General features: G+C 43.7%; 1 protein-coding gene across 1 annotated transcript in view; it reads left to right on the forward strand.

Annotated features, from left to right (window-relative positions):
- LOC147437011 (uncharacterized) overlaps positions 1-17,391 on the forward strand; it is a 121,955-nt gene that overhangs the window by 12,106 nt on the left and 92,458 nt on the right. Inside the window, exons 4-9 of the mRNA XM_086486420.1 lie at positions 1,115-1,258; positions 14,833-14,912; positions 15,177-15,215; positions 15,285-15,327; positions 15,408-15,512; positions 15,600-15,672. Coding sequence (XP_086342546.1) covers positions 1,115-1,258; positions 14,833-14,912; positions 15,177-15,215; positions 15,285-15,327; positions 15,408-15,512; positions 15,600-15,672 — 484 coding nt within the window. The remainder of the gene's footprint in view (positions 1-1,114; positions 1,259-14,832; positions 14,913-15,176; positions 15,216-15,284; positions 15,328-15,407; positions 15,513-15,599; positions 15,673-17,391) is intronic.

Genomic DNA, 17,391 nt, shown 5'->3' on the forward strand with positions numbered 1-17,391 from the left:
CAATGATCAAACCTCCTATCAGTTGACTCGCATGTCTGGTTTCTAGGTTTTGATTCTTCTTTGATTTTAGACAAACCTTGGAAATTTTGCAACGGAGCTACCTTGATTTCAGCCCATTCTTGAGGTTGCTGAAGTGGGAAATTCGTTGACATCAAGGAGCTCCACTATGGTTTCACATTGCAACACCTGCCATAACTGCATATAAGAGATTTGTGAAGGAACTTAGCCCAGTGTTGCGATTGACAACTGGATGAGGAATTTATTTTGCGATAAACATGCTGTGAGTGTCGCAATCTGACTCAGGACTAAATCTATGAATTGAATGCCCAAATTACATTGGAACCAACGAGTTTTGGTAGGAAAAAGTACTGCTCAAATTAATGTCCAGAATGGGGAAGTGGACATGATCACTTTCTTAAAAAATTTGGAATTCATGTTGACACTAATCAAATAAATCTCACCATTCATGTGACTGCCACACTTGATGAGTTTGTTTGTAAGTTTCTAGGGCGCTACGCCCTTCGCTTTATCTCCAATCATACAACTTACATTCTTCACCTGAGGGAGAGTATCCACCTCATTGCTCAAGGTAGTTGGAGGGACTACTCTAGGGCTAGGACAGTCTTTCTTCATGTATATTTTTGCTGGACATGAATGTAGCTTATCATATTCAAAAACTATGCTAAATTGCAAGAGAAAAAAACGAAGAGACTGTTTGTTTAGATTGTGACACTGGTGCCATCAATGCTGTCCATGCTTTCATATACATACAACCGTGTAGCCTATGCTTGTGTAAGTTTAAGATTGCTTACCTTACATCGTGTTTCAGCTGTTTTCTATTCGGCTGGTGATAACAGCAAGTATCTTGCCTTAACTGATGTTGGCCAAGTGTTTCACAGAAGTAATCTGTAGGTTAACACACTTCTTATATGGCATAAACATTTCAGAAGATTGGTTGACACACATTCAAAGGTGTACCTTTCCTTCACTAGCCCTTGATCGATGTATCCCCTGATATCTGCCGGCATACATTTACTGTTGTGGATATGTTATGTTAATTGAGTAAGTGTTTGAATTTGGTTGTAGTTTATGACTTGGCTAAGTCATTTTGCAGGTCGTGGAGGAGGAAGTGGATGAATTACAAAAAACTTTAAAGAAGTTGACACTCAGTAATGATGCAGTCTGGGAAAGAGAGAAAAATCGCCCTCCTGTTGAAGCACCATGGTGGATCCTTGGTCCTTACTATGTACTATGCTGGGTACGATTTATGTGTGGATTCTTCGTGTTCCCTGTTAACAGCATTGATGCTGAAGTGAAAAGGAGAGTGCCGATGATTGCTGAAATCATTGTAAAATGATGTTTCTTAAAGTTAAATTGGGTTCTTCTGTTGTTTATTTAATTGAATATGGCTCTTTGATAGAAACATTAGCCTGTCATAGCATCACAGAAAATCTCTAGTAACGGGGCAATCACGCAGTATGATTGAGGCACGGCTTTTGTAAATTTCCCGGAAAAGATGGGTCTCATTATATTCCTAACAAATTGTGGGCCAAGTAGTGGCTCAAAAGACATACAAAGGATCTCTCAAGGCGGCAGAGAGAGATGCGCACTATGGACTTGGACCACCACCTCATATGGACAAAGAGGCAATGAGAACTCTTATGTGGGCGAAAACTCATCACAAAGCTCTTCTTCCCACAGAGACAGATTTGAATGATAATCCCATACTCCCTTGTAGTGAGTGAATGATCTCCCTCCAAGTATCTGCTAAGGACATGTTGCTAGGAATGCTGCCCTCTCAGCACTAGTAGTGTTTGTCTCTTTACATGCACACCTTGTTATGCAGATAGTAGTAGCATACAATGTTGATTTATCTTATCGCTAGTCCAAAGCGGTCATAGTCACTATAGTCTCAAGCAGTTCTATCCTTGAGAAGTACCGCTTGGAGTCCTTTTCAAACATCTTGCCGATTTTTCCATTTGCAACCCATAAATGTGGTAGACGGGGTTGAATATTATTAAGAATGCTCTATTTGGTGTGTTGGATTAGTATTCAGACTCTCCTTGTAGTGTTCACTCTTTAGGAATTGCTTTCTGGCCCTTAGTTTCGGCAAGTGATGTTCTGGAAGTGTATTGAGGGCCCTGAAGAGCATAGTGTGCTTCTTTAATGTGCACCACTCAAAGTCAACTTAATTACAATGTTAACAAGAATAAAAAAAGAGACAAGAAGGAGACAATGAGGGCTGATTCATGGACAGAGTTATGTCATAAGGAGCTGCCTGGTGCAGAGAACCGGTCGGGAAAAATCACTGGAACAGACTCTAAATAACTAGAAGGCAATGGAATACTTCACACTTGATCATGTTAGAGACGACACAACAGAGGCGTAGTTCCCCTTTGGATAGTGTTGGTTCTCCAAATAGGCGCCATGGCTGTATTACTCTATTATAGACTGTCAAGTTACAACTATTTAGTGTGTGAGAGCACGCACTCAATGTGAGATTACAACCGACTCCCTGGCATTTGATTTGTAGGCATAGGGGATTAAAAGCTTTAAAAGCAGATTGACAATCATCCTCCTTATACAAGTGAGTATTAAAGCACTAAATGTCACAGGCTTGGGCACCCCATGCAGAGAATCAGGCACGACACATGAGAGAATCACTTAAAATAATTCACAACTTTAAAACTTGAGTCGACACGGCCCGCCGTAGTTCCGTGCTCAGATGTATTGTTGTCAAACTTTGGGTAGGGCAATTTGCTAAGGTGACTATATAAGTACACCTAGCCCCCATTGTATAGATCATCAATTCATTGCCAAGGTTGGTTGGTTCAATAGTCTCTCTCTCTCTCTCTCTCTCTCTCTCTCTCTCACTCATGGGTTTGAACTCTCTCACTGTTTTTAGGGGTTTCGTCACCATTTTTTTGCTGTTTTTAGGATTTCGAAATTGCTTTTGGGATGTTTTTAGGGTTTTGTCATTGTTTTTCAGGTTTTGAAACATTTTTTTTGTGTTGTTTATTAGGGTTTCGTCACTGTTTCTTGCTGTTTTTTAGGGTTTCGAAACATTTTTTTTCTTTTTTGGGTTTGCCATTGTTTTTTGGGTTTCAAATGTGTGTTTTACTATTTTTTTAGGGTTTCGAAGCTGATTTTCTCTGTTTTTTAGGGTTTCACAATTATTTCCATAGTTCTTTTCTCATGCGCCCGATTGGCCAACCATGCTTCCGCACGCGTACGAGCATGATTGACGTATGATTGCCTTTTCCATACGTGTGACAGCGAATTTAATAATCCGGCAAAATTTAATTGTTTATGATGTTTAAACTTTAAACTTTAAAGTTTTAATTTATTATGTGGTTTTGTGTTGCTTCAATACTCTCTAGTGTTTTAAAGTTTAAACTTGCATTCTGTGGTTTTTGTGCTACTCTCTATTGTTTTTTAGGGTGCCGTATGGTATCCCACATATGGAATCTTCAGGGCGTCTGAACCGGGCTTGTGGTGGGCTTCCACACCTGTCCGCGTATGCCGCATGGTTGGCGTTAGAAAAAACTATGATTATTTCTTGCTGTTTTTTAGGGTTTCTTGTATTTCTTGGTTGTTTTACAGTTTCTCTCTCTCTAGAAATGGAGACCAAGAGCAACTCACCAGTGTGCAAGTCTCCCTCGACGGTAAAGAAGGTAACATTCATGGTCACGAAAAAGAGAATAACATAGGTGGAAAAAGAGATGAAAGAGTGGAAAATGGAAATGGAAGGATGGTGGAAAGAAAAGGACAACCTCATCCAAATGGTCTTCAACGAGGGCAAGCAATGGAAAAAAGAGAAAGAAGACTTTCAGGTAGAAGTCCAAGCGCTTTGGGAAGAAGTCTCAGCCCTCAAGCTCTAATGGTCTTCAACGAGGGCAAGCAATGGAAAAAAGAGAGAGAAGACTTTCAGGCAGAAGTCCAAGCGCTTTGGGAAGAAGTCTCAGCCCTCAAGCAAGAGCTTGCGGAAACTAGAGCGGGGATTCGACTTGAAGAAGGAGAAATCCAGCCCTCGATGATAGAGGAACTCAAAGTCATCAAAGAACAAGCGGGGAAGATCAAAGAATAAGAGAAGCAACATGAGGCGAAGACGTCATCGTAGGTAGATGTAATCACGAAAACATGAAAGAAGGTAGATGAAGCTGAGAAATGGATAGAAGTCGCCAAGAAAGGGAAAGAGAAAGAACCAACAGCCATCCCCACTCCCACAATCATCAACATGAGCCTAGAGGAAGAGCAAAGGAGGAAGGCTAGAGCTTTACATGTACGAGTGACCGGTCTAAGAGACCGTGATGATGTGGAGGGGGATGTCAAAGAACTTCTAATTATCATGGGTAGTGAGGTCACTCATACAAAGGCATGGAGAGTGGGAAGAAGAGAGAAGGAAATGGGGAGACTTCCAAGGAGAGAGCATTGATCTTTCGCTTCCCCTCCATGGAAGCAAAGGAGGAGTTCTTGAAGAAGCGTCCTACACTAAAGAAGACAAGAATATTCCTTGGGTACGACCTCACACTCTCACAACTTGCTCATATGCAAGAAGTTATGCCTGAGATAAGGACAACGAGAGAGAAAGGGAAATTGGCCTTTTATAGAGTTGGACGAGTGGTTATTATAAAGAGGTGCTCCGCATGACTTGTAATGGATCTCTACGCCTTGATGTGGGTGCTTTTGAGGATAGTTTCACTGGGAGGGACATCATCTTCTATTCAGAGACACATCAGGCCCTTGGACAGTCTATGCCACATGTCAACAGATACTAATGGGAGACAGCTTGCAGACAAGAAACTCGATCAGAGCACAGAGGATGGGGCTCAGGGGGAGTGACAATGTTATTCAGGGAAGAGTTGCAGCCATTGATACTATAGCCCGCATGAATGAGCAAGCTAGGTACATATGGGTAAGACTGAGGTCAATGACAAGCAGATACCTCTACATTGCTATTTGCTACTTTCCTCCAAGTACGTCAGTACATGCACCACCTAGAGGACAGTCCCCCTTTTCTATTTTGGATGATGACATATGGGAGTTCCCTAGGGATGGTGACATTATCATCCTAGGGGACTTCAATACTAGGACTATCCATCACTAGACAATATTTTATGATACTTCAGAGGAGATGCTGAGGGAGCTGGATATTGCAGAGATGGGGCTATCTAGAATATCACAAGATGTGGAGCATACTGAGTATAGACGGCTCTTGATAGACATGGGGACTGCACATGGATTGTCCATTTTGAATGGCCTACAGAGATTTCCTGTTGCGGGAGATTTTACATGCTTTCCACATAGACATGGAGCCAGCACTGTGGATTATGTCATGGCACAGCTGAGTTTTGTCTCTAGTATCCAGGAGCTCACAGTTGGACCTAGACCTGTTGGTGTGGCAGTAGATCATGCCCTTGTGTCGATGACCATCTCTTTCTAGTTTAGTGTAGCACACATACCACGGATAGCAGTCCCTACTCGCTACACCTTTACACGAGAGACAGACTCTGCCTAAATAGATGGGATCTATAGATGCCTGTGCACTGAGGAGCCAGGGCGACCTCTGAAGGAGCTTACTACTATACTGACACAAACATTGCATGATGTAGCAGCAGAGGCATACCTAGACACCCAGCCTGAGCAGAGACGACGTTCTGGGAGCATGTCCCAAAATGGTGGTATGATGAGGAGTGCCGCGAGACGAGAATCATGCTTCAGAGGGAGGTGCTTTTGGGGGACATCATGTTGGGTTAAAGGCCTAAATAACCCCTTTTTGTATATTTTTATACTTTGTCTAAGTTCAATATGAACCTGGACACATTTTTTAAAGGTCACTTATAATAAAAGTGGGAAAACCCAAAACTCAATTATTGAGTTATTCCAAAAAACGTGAGCTCTCTCTCTCTCCCTCTTTTTCTGCTAGCGCTTCCTCTGCTGCTGCTCTTTGCCTCCCCTCTCTGCACACACACTGCACTTCCTCACGTGCTCTTTCACTTGCACACACTGTCGCGCGCTCATCAACTGGTATCAGAGCTATGATTAGGATTTGCCCCAAACCTGCAAACGCTGAATTTCAGCCAAGAAGGTCAACTTTCATGCGAGATTTTGCAATTTCGTCGCCAAAGGACTCGTCCCCGGACACTAGAGAGCTCCCGGCAACCCAAATTGACCCAAAACAGGCTGAAATTAGGTCAAAAACAGGAAATTACAGGTTATGACAGCAAAATACAGGTTTTGCAAATGATGTATTAAGGTGTGGGAATACTTTTGTTGAGTCCCCGCTACCCGAAAACACTGAAATTGCCGAAAAACAAGCCCTAAAACAGGTGTTTCAAGCAAATTTCAGATTTGCGCAAGTTTTTTGCAAGTGTTTTTATCGTGCGATTACATTGGGGAAAGTGCAAATTGATGCAATCTACGCACATTTGATAAATTTTGTCGATGTATGACCATTTGTGGCTCAATTTCATGCAATTTTGATGCTACAAATTGGGGCTTTTGCGCTTACATGCTTCTAAAGGCTGTGTATTAGCCTTATGTATGTCTTCTGAGGCTAAAAATAACTAAATTTGTTGTTTTTGAGCACAAATTCGCTCGTTGAAATTTCTTGCGCATAAATTTCAGAAATTGAATTTTGTGCCCAAATCGACCTATTTTGTCCCAAATTGCTCTTGTGACCATTTGGAGCTGTAGTGCACATCTCTGTGAGGCTATACTTCGATTTTTGCGCATTTTGCCCAAAAATTCAGCATATTATCCCTCTTATTTCGTGCAACTATGGCCTCATCTTCTTCGGATGTGAAGAACCTCTTCGAGATTAGGAGGTTCGATGGTGCAGGTTTTGATCTTTGGAAAGACAAGATTCAAGGAATCCTATTTCTTAAGGATTGCGAAGGGACACTTGAACAAGTGAAGCCACAGAATATGACGGATGAAGCATGGGTTAGCATGAACAGGAAGACCGTTACATACATTAAAATGGCCATGACCGATGAGACCGTCATTGATGTGAAAGGTCTCACGACTGCTTTGATGTGGGGGAGAAGTTGAAGGGAATGTATAAAAATACAATGCCTGTCAACCAGGTGCACTTGATGCGAAAACTTGTTGGCATGCAACTAGATGAGTCCAAGAGCGCGGCAGAGCACTTGTCATTATTCGCAGGTACTTTGTCGCAGTTACAGGATTCTGGCTTGCCCCCTTTTGATGATAAGTTGAAAGCTATCTTCTTGCTTATGACCTTACCTGAGTCATGGGAAACTTTGGTGGTTTCGTTGTCCAATAACCCCAATTTGACCTTTGATGGTGTTAGGGGTTCTATCTTGAATGAAGAAATCAGGAGGAAAGCAAGTAGAGAGGGAGACAGCTCTGCCAACATGGTTAGAGGCAGGACAGAAAAGAAGAATGCTTATGCACAAACGAGTAAGAGTAAGAGTAAAGAAAGGGGAAATGCAAGCAAAGGCAAGGGTGATGTGACTTGCTATCAATGTGGCAGGAAAGGTCACAAGAAACCCGATTGCAGGTACTATAAAGCTCAGTTAGAAAGGAAAAAGAATGGTGGAGACAAAAAGAAAGAGAAGAAGGAAGTGAAGGCAAATACACAGGATAGCTCAAAGGACAAAGAGAAGGCCAATGTGGCTTCTAGTGTCGTGATTGAGGAGCTGTCAGATGTAGAGGACATCTTGTGTGCCACTTTGTCAAATGATGATGCTTATGACTTTGATGCCTCTCTAAATGTTCATTCACAGGACATGTAGATCACCAATAGTGATCTTATTGATGCTTTGTTGACTGTCAATGATGCATTGTCCTAGACTTGGATTGCTGATTCCGGTGCTTCATTTCATGTGACTCCTATCAAGGAGTGTTTCTCTACTTTTGATGCGGGCAAGCGTGGCCATGTATACCTTGGAAACAATCATGCATGTTCCATTGAGGGTATTGGCACTGTGTATCTCTCCATAGATGGCACAAATGAGCTTGTCTTGCATGACGTTCGATATGTGCCGGGAATCAAGAAGAGTCTGTTTTCTGTTGGTCAGATGGATATGCATGATTACAGCATCTTGTTTGAGAGAGGGTCATGGAAAATGACTAAAGGCTCAAGGCTGATTGTAAAGGGTACAAAGAAAGGGACACTTTACTGCATGCATGGAAAGGCCGTGTTGGGCAAGTTTATTGCATTGGTTGAAATTAACTCTCACATAGAGTTGTGGCACAAGAGGCTTGGCCATATGAGCCAAAAGGGCCTTTCTAAGCTTTGTACTTTGAACAAGCTTGATGCTAAAGGCACAAAGCTTGATTTTTGTAATGAATGTCAATATGGCAAGCAAGTAAAGCGTTCTTATTACTCTGGTGTCTCTCGTAAATCTTGTGTGCTTGATTTTGTACATTCCGATGTATGTAGCATGCCTACTAAGTCTATGGATGGTGCATGTTATTTTGTCTCCTTTGTTGATGATCATTCTAGGAAAATTTGGGTTTATTTGATTAAGTTTAAGGATGAAGCCTTTGCTGCGTTTAAGAGATTTCATGCATTTGTGACCACCCAAATAGGTAGAAAGCTTAAATGCTTGCATACCGACAATGGGGGGGAGTACACAAGTGCTGAATTTAACAAGTTTTGTGAAAATTTGGGCATTAAGAGGGAGCTTACTATACCATACAACCCCTCTTCTAATGGTGTGGATGAAAGATTCAATAGGACACTTTGTGAGAGGGTGAGATGCATGCTGTCCACAGCTAATCTCTCTCATGGATTTTAGGGAGAAGCTTTGAAAACTGCAGTGCATATATGCAATCGATCCCCTCACATGTCTTTGAAAGGTGACATCCTTGAAGAGGTTTGGTCTGGCAAGCTTGCTTCATATGATCACTTACGCATTTTTGGTTACGAAGCTTTTGTGCATGTTAGACCTGAGTTGAGGAGTAAACTAGATGCGAAGTCCATTAAAGGCCTCTTCATGGGATATGGTGAAGAAGGTGAAATGGGTTACAGGATTTGGTTACCTCAGCTCAAAAGGGTTGTACGCAGCCGGGATGTTGTTTTTAATGAGGCAAGGCTGCTTCAAAACAATTGTGCCTCAAAGCATGACCATAAAAGGGTGAAATTTCAGCATGACCAGCCACCTGTTAGGCCTATTTTTGACCCTCAGGATGCACCACAAATGGCTGAAAATGTAGATGATCCAGTGGTGTTTGAGCCAGGTGATGTTGGACAGCAAATTGAGGCTCCTGAAGGGCATTTGCAGCCAAGAAACAATGCTGAAAATGGTGTTGAAAATGATGTACAGCAGCCCATTGTTGATGATTTTGTAGTGCCACCTGATGTAAACCCATTGCCGGATAATGTGGATCAATGGGTGAGGCGGTCTACTCGTCAAAGACGGCCTGTGAGTCGATATGACCCCTCTTTGCATTACATTATGTTGACAGATGAGGGAGAGTCTCTTACATATAAAGAGGCAAAGACATGTGAGCACAGCGACAAGTGGGAGCTTGCTATGCAGGAAGAGATTAAAGCTTTGCATGCTAATCATACTTGGGATTTGGTTGAATTGCCCAAAGGAAGGAAGGCTATTCCTAACAAATGGATGTATAAAATCAAAACTGTTGATGCAAAACCCAAGTATAAGGCAAGGCTTGTGGCAAAGGGATATGTTCAAACCAAGGGCATAGACTTTCAGGAAGTGTTCTCTCCTGTTGTGAAGATGACAACTTTGCGTGTATTGTTTGCCATTGTGGCTGCTCTTGATTTGGAAATGGACCAAATGGATGTACATACCGCTTTCTTGCATGGTGATGTGGAAGAAGAGCTTTACATGAAGCAACCCGAGGGTTTTGTCATCCCTTGCAAGGAAAATTTGGTATGTATGCTCAATAGAAGCTTGTATGGGCTGAAACAATCATGTAGACAGTGGTACAAGAAGTTTGATCGCTTCATGCTTAAACATGGTTAAAAAAGAAGCCATGCAGACCATTGTTTCTATACGAAACGTGATGAGGATGGCAGCCCGATCATTCTTGTGCTCTATGTAGACGATATGTTGATAGCTGCAAAGAAAAAAAGCACTGTAGATGCTCTTAAAGAGCAGCTGAAATCTGCGTTTTCAATGAAAGACCTTGGGACAGCTGAACATATACTTGGAGTGCGTATTACACGGCAAAGAGACAAGCATCTATTGTATTTGTCGCAAGAAAAGTACAGTGAAAAGGTGCTGGACAGATTTAACATGGCTGAAGCAAAGCCTCTTGGTGTGCCATTACAGCCATATGTTAAAATCTCCAAGGATGATTGTCCCAAGTCAAAGGAAGAAGCAAATGACATGCAAAGTGTGCCTTATGCTTCAGCTTGTGGTTCACTTATGTATACTATGGTTGCTACTAGGCCTGGCATAGCCCATGCAGTGGGAGTTGTGAGCCGGTTTATGGCTAATCCAAGCAAGTTGCATTGGGATGCAGTGAAGTCCATTATGAGGTACTTGAAAGGGACTAAAAACAAATGCCTCTGCTATGGTAAAGGACCAATGGAGTTGAAGGGATTTTGTGACTCTGACATGGCTGGTGATGTGGATACACGGAAATCCACAAGTGGCTATGTATTTACTCTTGCAGGAGGTGCTGTTTCATGGTGTTCTAGATTGCAAAAGATTGTTGCATTGTCTACTACAGAGGCTGAATATATTTTAGCCACTGAGGCTTCCAAAGAAGCTATTTGGTTAGCACGCCTATGCAGTGAGTTTGGCTTGCCTGCCAAGGCACCTATGCTTGGTTGTGATAGCTAGAGTGCTATATGTCTGGCAAAGAACGCCATGTTTCATGCACGCACAAAGCATATTAATGTGCGGTATCACTTCATATGAGAAGTGCTTGAGGATGGCCTTATTACATTGGTTAAGGTCCATACATCACAAAATCCAGCTGATGCTCTCACTAAGTGCTTACCCAAAGCACAACATCATCTATGCATAGAGATGGTGGGAGTCACGTAGCTTAAAGGTGCCATTTATGCCTTGAAGTGGGAGGTTGTTGGGTTAAAGGCGTAAATAACCCCTTTTTGTACATTTTTATACTTTGTTTAGGTTCATATTGAACCTGGACACATTTCTTAAAGGTCACTTATAATAAAAGTGGGAAAACCCAAAACTCAATTATTGAGTTTTTCCCAAAAACGTGAGCTCTCTCTCTCTCTCCCTCTTCTTCTGCTAGCGCTTCCTCTCCTGCTGCTCTGCGCCTCTCCTCTCTGCGCACACACTGCACTTCCTCGCGTGCTCTTTCACTTGCACACACCGTCGCGCGCTCAGCACATCACTCATAGACAGTCACAGATTGCCTTCTGATGCCTAGTGCGGCGGAAGAAGAGGGTATTTTTGGCTCGACTAGAGCAAGATCTATATCAACTATTCTTGAGTCAGGACTCGGGTGAGGCATGGCGACTCTTTCATGAGCACTCCTCCCCTTCTACCATTACTCCTACAGAGGCCTTGGGCTAGTATGCGTCATCTCTATAGACAGTTCTTGGACAACCGCCTCTTTCCGACCCCCCCGAGCCATGCCCACATATGTGCTTTTTTCATCGTTGAGATGGTGAAGAAGGCCATTGATAGGATGAGGAAGGGGAGAGCATACGATCATGATGGCTTAGTGGCTGAGCATTTTATACATGCCAGGGATCTGCTCGTAGAGCTTCTAGCAGTGATGTTCAACCGTGCGACGTGTGAGGGTTTTCTTGATACATGGAGTTTATCTACTATTGTACCTATTTTCAAGCTAGGAGACCCTATGGAGCTTGGGAATTATTGCACTATCATGATTGGACACACATTGGCACGGTTGTACGCATCCATTCTTGAGCAACAGCTGAGTGGATGGGCAGAGAGGGAGGGGAGGGTATACGTGCCGCCGGACAGGCAGGGTTTAGGAGAGGTTTTTCTACTCTTAACCACATTCTGACACACAACCATTATTGAGGAGGGCAGATGACATGGGAGACGGATCTATTGTAGCTTTGTGGACTTCCCAAAGCATTTGACACAGTGCCTAGAGCTAGATTGATGCGCAGACTATAGGAGATGGGAGTACCCATAGAGCTGATTTGGGGGATTATGGCATTATACAGGTCAGTAGTGGGGCATTTACGCACTCTAGAGGGGTTATCTACATTAGTTCACTCCACTATCGAGGTGAAGCAGGGCTGCCCGCTCTCTCCTACTCTATTTGGTATGTATGTGGATGAGGTTTCTGACTATATTGAGAGATAGGGTGATAGTTGTGCACAGTTGGCAGGGACATGGATTCCACTATTGTTATATGCTAATGATATTGTGTTGATCTCCGACTCTCCGGAGGGGATGCAACGTCACTTGGATGCTTTCCATAGGTATGCTCACGACAATGGTCTATCTGTCAACCTTGGTAAAACCAAGGTTATGGTGTTCAACACCACCCCACAATGGACCAGGAGATCAGCACCCACATTCACATACGGCCATGATACAGTGGAGTATACAGATGCTTACACCTACCTTGGGGTGGTCTTTAGTGGACGTATTTTCATTGAGGAGAGCAGCAGACACTAGACTGACTAGAGCACATGCAGCATTGGGTGGATTGGAGAGGATGTATTCACAGATTCAATTTCAAGAGCCTCGGACGAAGCTCTGGCTTTTTGACACTTTGGTGGCTTCCATTGCTCTATGGAGTTCAGATATGGGGGCCTTCATTGGACCATCACGGGAGGTTGGGTTGCACTGACGGATGGGGAGACATGGAGAAGCCTCTAGTCTCTATGATCTCGCGGCTTATTAGAGCCAAGGCTTCAGTACCACATGACATTATTCGAGTAGAGCTAGCCGCCCCCCACTAGTGGTTGAGGCGCTTACCAGATCAGTCTCCTTTTTACACTGCTTGTGGGACCTCCCAAGAGACAGATATGCCCGCCTAGCACTTGAGTCCTCTCAACAGTTAGCTTTGCAGGGAGACATAACATACTGGTATGGGGAGATGACATCATGGTTTCAGGTACATGGGTTCAGCATGGACAGATTGCCCCCCTTCTAGTACTCATTGGATGTACCCTCTCAGACTCTTACACAGCCCGAGATCACCAGGTTCATCCTCCAAGACCGGATTCAACTAGATACTTGGAGGACTTGGATACAACCGGCTTAGGAGTTGGGCACGTAGATGGATTTCTATAGAGCGCATCTTCTCCAGCTTACTGAGTATGGTTTTGTGACGAGGCCCAGATACGACACACTCATGGGATATGATGTGCTATTGGCCAGATACACACATCTTCACACCAGCTTCAGATCGAGACTAGTAGATACAGCGGAGTACGAGTAGGGCCAGAACATGTCCCCTATGTCACATAGAGCCTGAGACAGAATTGCACTACACATGCCACTACCCAGTTTATTATGAGATACGAGGCCGCTTTCACTGCCTGTTCAGAGAGGGCTTCGGACCACTCTCTAGAGTCCCGGGGTATGAGGACTAGAGATGTCTGGGTCTGTTTTTGCTCGAGCTGCACAGACACAGAGAGAGCTTGATGAGAGGAGAGGCTAGCTAGTCTCAGAGACGGATCACAGACTTGTTTAGAGTGGACACTGGGCAGCCAGAGGTGCAGCTACCACAACAAAGATCACATTCTTCTCATACCAGAGGCATGTTGGTTGATCGAGCTACTGAGCTAGGGAGATCTAGATGCCCACGACTACGGAGGACTACACAACATCGACGGAGGCTGCATCAGAGGATTCGGATCACTTTAGCCCGACATGCACGACGCCCAGTCAGACTATTGACCGTGGAGGAGATTGAATCATTGATGAGATCTGCCAGGCTCCAGCGACCAATGATGGATCTCCTATGATTTAGCTCTTTTGAGGATTGTACATCCCGATCATCTTGTATCAGCCTTTGTATCAGCTCTCACCCATTATATTCCCACACGCACACCCACATTGTGTTGTATTAGTCCCCAGTCACTACTCCCCCCCCCCCCCCCCCCCCCCCCCCCCCCCCCCCCCCCCTCCCCGACTCATATCCCACACAGTTCCAGCTAGTTGCTTAGTTCGCATCTAGCAGTTAAGATTTTAGTTTTTCACTTTACTTCATTTTATTTTTGTACCCAGACATTGTATTAGATCCACCAAGATTGTACCAGTTTGGTCTCATAGGTCATTTTGCCCTTTTGAAGACGTTTAATATAATATTTTATTTCATTTTTTCATCTCTCTCTCTCACGCGTGTATTCTCCCCATTGCTCTATGTTTTTGCATCGTCGACTTTTTGACATTTCCCAAGTGGTTTTCCTCTTCACAGCAGTTTGGTGGTGCCTATATGTGACCCTACCTTCTCTGACTGCATCTCAGCATTATCTCCTTATTCTATGCACCATAGAAACTCAGGATATGTGGTTCAGTCTTTGTCAAGGCTCAAAGGAACCCAGTGCGCTCCTCATTAAGATGTGAACTGTCTGGTTAATTGTACTACATTGTGAGAAGTGTAACTCTTTCTTAGATCGTGTTGACTTGTGACACTCAGAAATTGTGTTTCTGTGTACAATATCATGTCAATATCAGTTTCCTGCCAGTCAGCTGACAAAGCACCAACGTGAGAAGCTGCAGGCCGTTGTCTACCACCCTTTTGTTTGAATATTACGAAGGCCTGAACTATATTAAGGCAGCAAAGAAAGGGGTAAAGAGAAGTATAAACTTTAAGGGCAGACAGGAGTGTCTTTTCTCTTTGTGAGTTTGTGAGTGTGTTGAAGGTTTACTCTTAATAGACAGAAGATAACTGGCATGTATTTGTTTGCTCTTGCAGATGCTAGATGTAATCTTTGAGAACAGGCCCATTCAAAGGTTCTGGTTTCTAGAGACTGTTGCGCGTATGCCATACTTCTCGTATCCTTTCAAATTCTTCTTTTTGATTCTTGACACGAGTTCTTCATTTTGCTTTCACTTTGAGCACTGTAGTCCTTCTGACATGTGAAGTTAGAAGAGCCTTCAATGCTACACCTGGCTTAGTGTTTCTGTTCTTGTGTTTCTCCTTACAAACGTGTTCATAGAAAAAGGTTCAGGTTTGGAGAGTGCTAGGGTGATCTTAACACAGTCACCACCAGTATTTATATCTGCTGTTTTAAAGTTTTTCCTAACAAGGTTTCACAGATACATCTCAATGTTACATCTCTATGAGACCCTAGGATGGTAAGTTATTCTAGTCAGATATTGGGAGTGGTTGAGTGTACACTGTCTCATCTTTCCTTTTATGCACAGGTGGCGCGTGGGTGCAGAAGTCCGCAAAGTTCACTTTGCTGAGGTATGACATGTCTCAATTCAATAGCCTTCTCCCAATACCTTTCACTTGAGGAACATTCTAAAACATTATGTGATGTCCAGGAGTGGAACGAGATGCATCATTTGAAAATTATGGAGTCCCTCGGAGGTGACCTAGAGTGGCGTGACCGATTCTTTGGTCAGCATGCAGCGTTTTTCTATTATTGGGTATAGCTTTTGTTATCCCTTCTGCCTTGCATCCTATGGGGTGCAATATTTTGCTGTGGTAGACACTGATTCTGTTCCTCAATCCAGATACTGAATCTGATGTTTCTGATTTCCCCAAAAGTGGCTTACAACTTCTCAGAGCTGATTGAAATGCATGCAGGTGATGCAGAGTAATATTCTAAGTTTTGTTCGCTAATAATGAATGCCCTTTTAAGCTACTTAAGATTTACGTACAGGCAACGTGCATTTGGTTATTTTTGCCTCAGTTTTACTTCCCGAATTTTACAAACATGCAAGGGCATCAGATTACTATTTGTTAAAGAGTGATTGGGGGGATTTTAAGAGAGGAACTAGTACCGAGCTGCATATGCTGATCATTTTTTATTGACTAAACCCCCAACAAACCCCCCCCCCGCCCCCCAAAAAAAATAAAAAGAAAAACAGATGCCAATGGCCATTGTGCCTACAACTGGGGATTCCGATTCTCAGTCCACTAGTTAGTTATCCTTTGGAGGTCGTCTCAGATGGCGTGATCAATCAAACATCTCAAAGGGAAAACATGGTCACCAGTAGAGAAGGCTTTCTTGAAGCCTGCCTGTCTTGGTGCTTGCAGGCCCTCTTGCGCAGCATACAAACTCAGCTCTGCATTAAGCATTTACTCCATATGGTTTGACCAAAATATGACCAGTTAGAATATTCCTGTATTTCTCTGATCGAGCAATATGTCCTGCTTTGTGGATCAATACAATGGTCTGCATCGTCCAATAGCACAGGTAGACCCCCTTGGCTAGAGCCCTGCTGAATAGGTGAGCAAGAAAAGAGCTATTGACATTGTGCATCTGCATATGTAGTGCTTCTCTTTCTCCGGCTCTCGGCTGCAAAGGTCACAGATCTTGTCCTCCACTGGCGTGGCTGTCCATCTGCCTGTCTCTATCAGCACTCTCTGTGAAGAGGTGCGAATCTGTCCAGTGGAAGCTTGCATGGTGTGGGAAAGGTGGATGTCCATGTATTTTGCTCTAATAATGAAGCCATCCTTCGAGAGGTGTAGAAAGTGGTTCCTGTAGAGCTCCATCTTTGACCTCATGACATTTTGAGAGAGAGAGAGAGAGAGAGAGAGAGAGAGAGAGAGAGAGAGAGAGAGAAATGAAATGAAATGAAATGTTATATTAACGTCTTCAAAAGGCCATAGTGACCTATGAGACCAGAAAGTTACAAGGTGGTGGATCTGATACAAAGTCAGAGTAACAAAATAACCTAACAACAGTACAAAACAAAGATATATATTATGGGATTCTAGATTGGTCGATGTGAGCTAAGCCGAAAACTAAGCAAAAATGGGCGGCTAGTTGGGATAGCTGAATCACAAAAGATCTAGCATCGGTCGTTGGCGAATCTCATCAATTTCCTCCATGGTTAGTAGTCTGACCGGGCGTCCTGCATGCCTGGCCAGCGTGCTCTGAATCTTTTGACGTAGCCTCCGTCGATGCTGTGTAGTCCTTCGCAGTCGTGGGCGCCTGGATTTCCCTAGTTCAATCGCTCGGTCAATCAATGTGCCTCTGGTGTGAGACGGGGGGAGCTTTGCTGTGGGAGTGGCTCTTGCGGCTGTCCCATGTCTGCTCTGAAGAAGTCTGTAATCCGTCTTTGAGACTGGTTAGCCTCGCCATTCATCAGGCTTTCTCTGTGTCTGCGCAGCTCGAGCAAGAACAAACCCAGGCATCTTTGATCTTCGTATCCCATTACTCTTGAGAGTGGTCCAAAACCCTCTCTGAACAAGCAATGGAAGCGGCCTCGTATCTCGTAGTAGACGGGGCAGCGGCATGTATAATGCAACTCTGTCTCAGGTTCCATGTCACACAAGGGGCATGTCCTGGCCTCTGTT

Source organism: Adiantum capillus-veneris, chromosome 17 (genome assembly GCF_014529385.1).
Source record: "Adiantum capillus-veneris isolate H3 chromosome 17, ASM1452938v2, whole genome shotgun sequence".
Taxonomy (NCBI): domain Eukaryota; kingdom Viridiplantae; phylum Streptophyta; class Polypodiopsida; order Polypodiales; family Pteridaceae; genus Adiantum; species Adiantum capillus-veneris.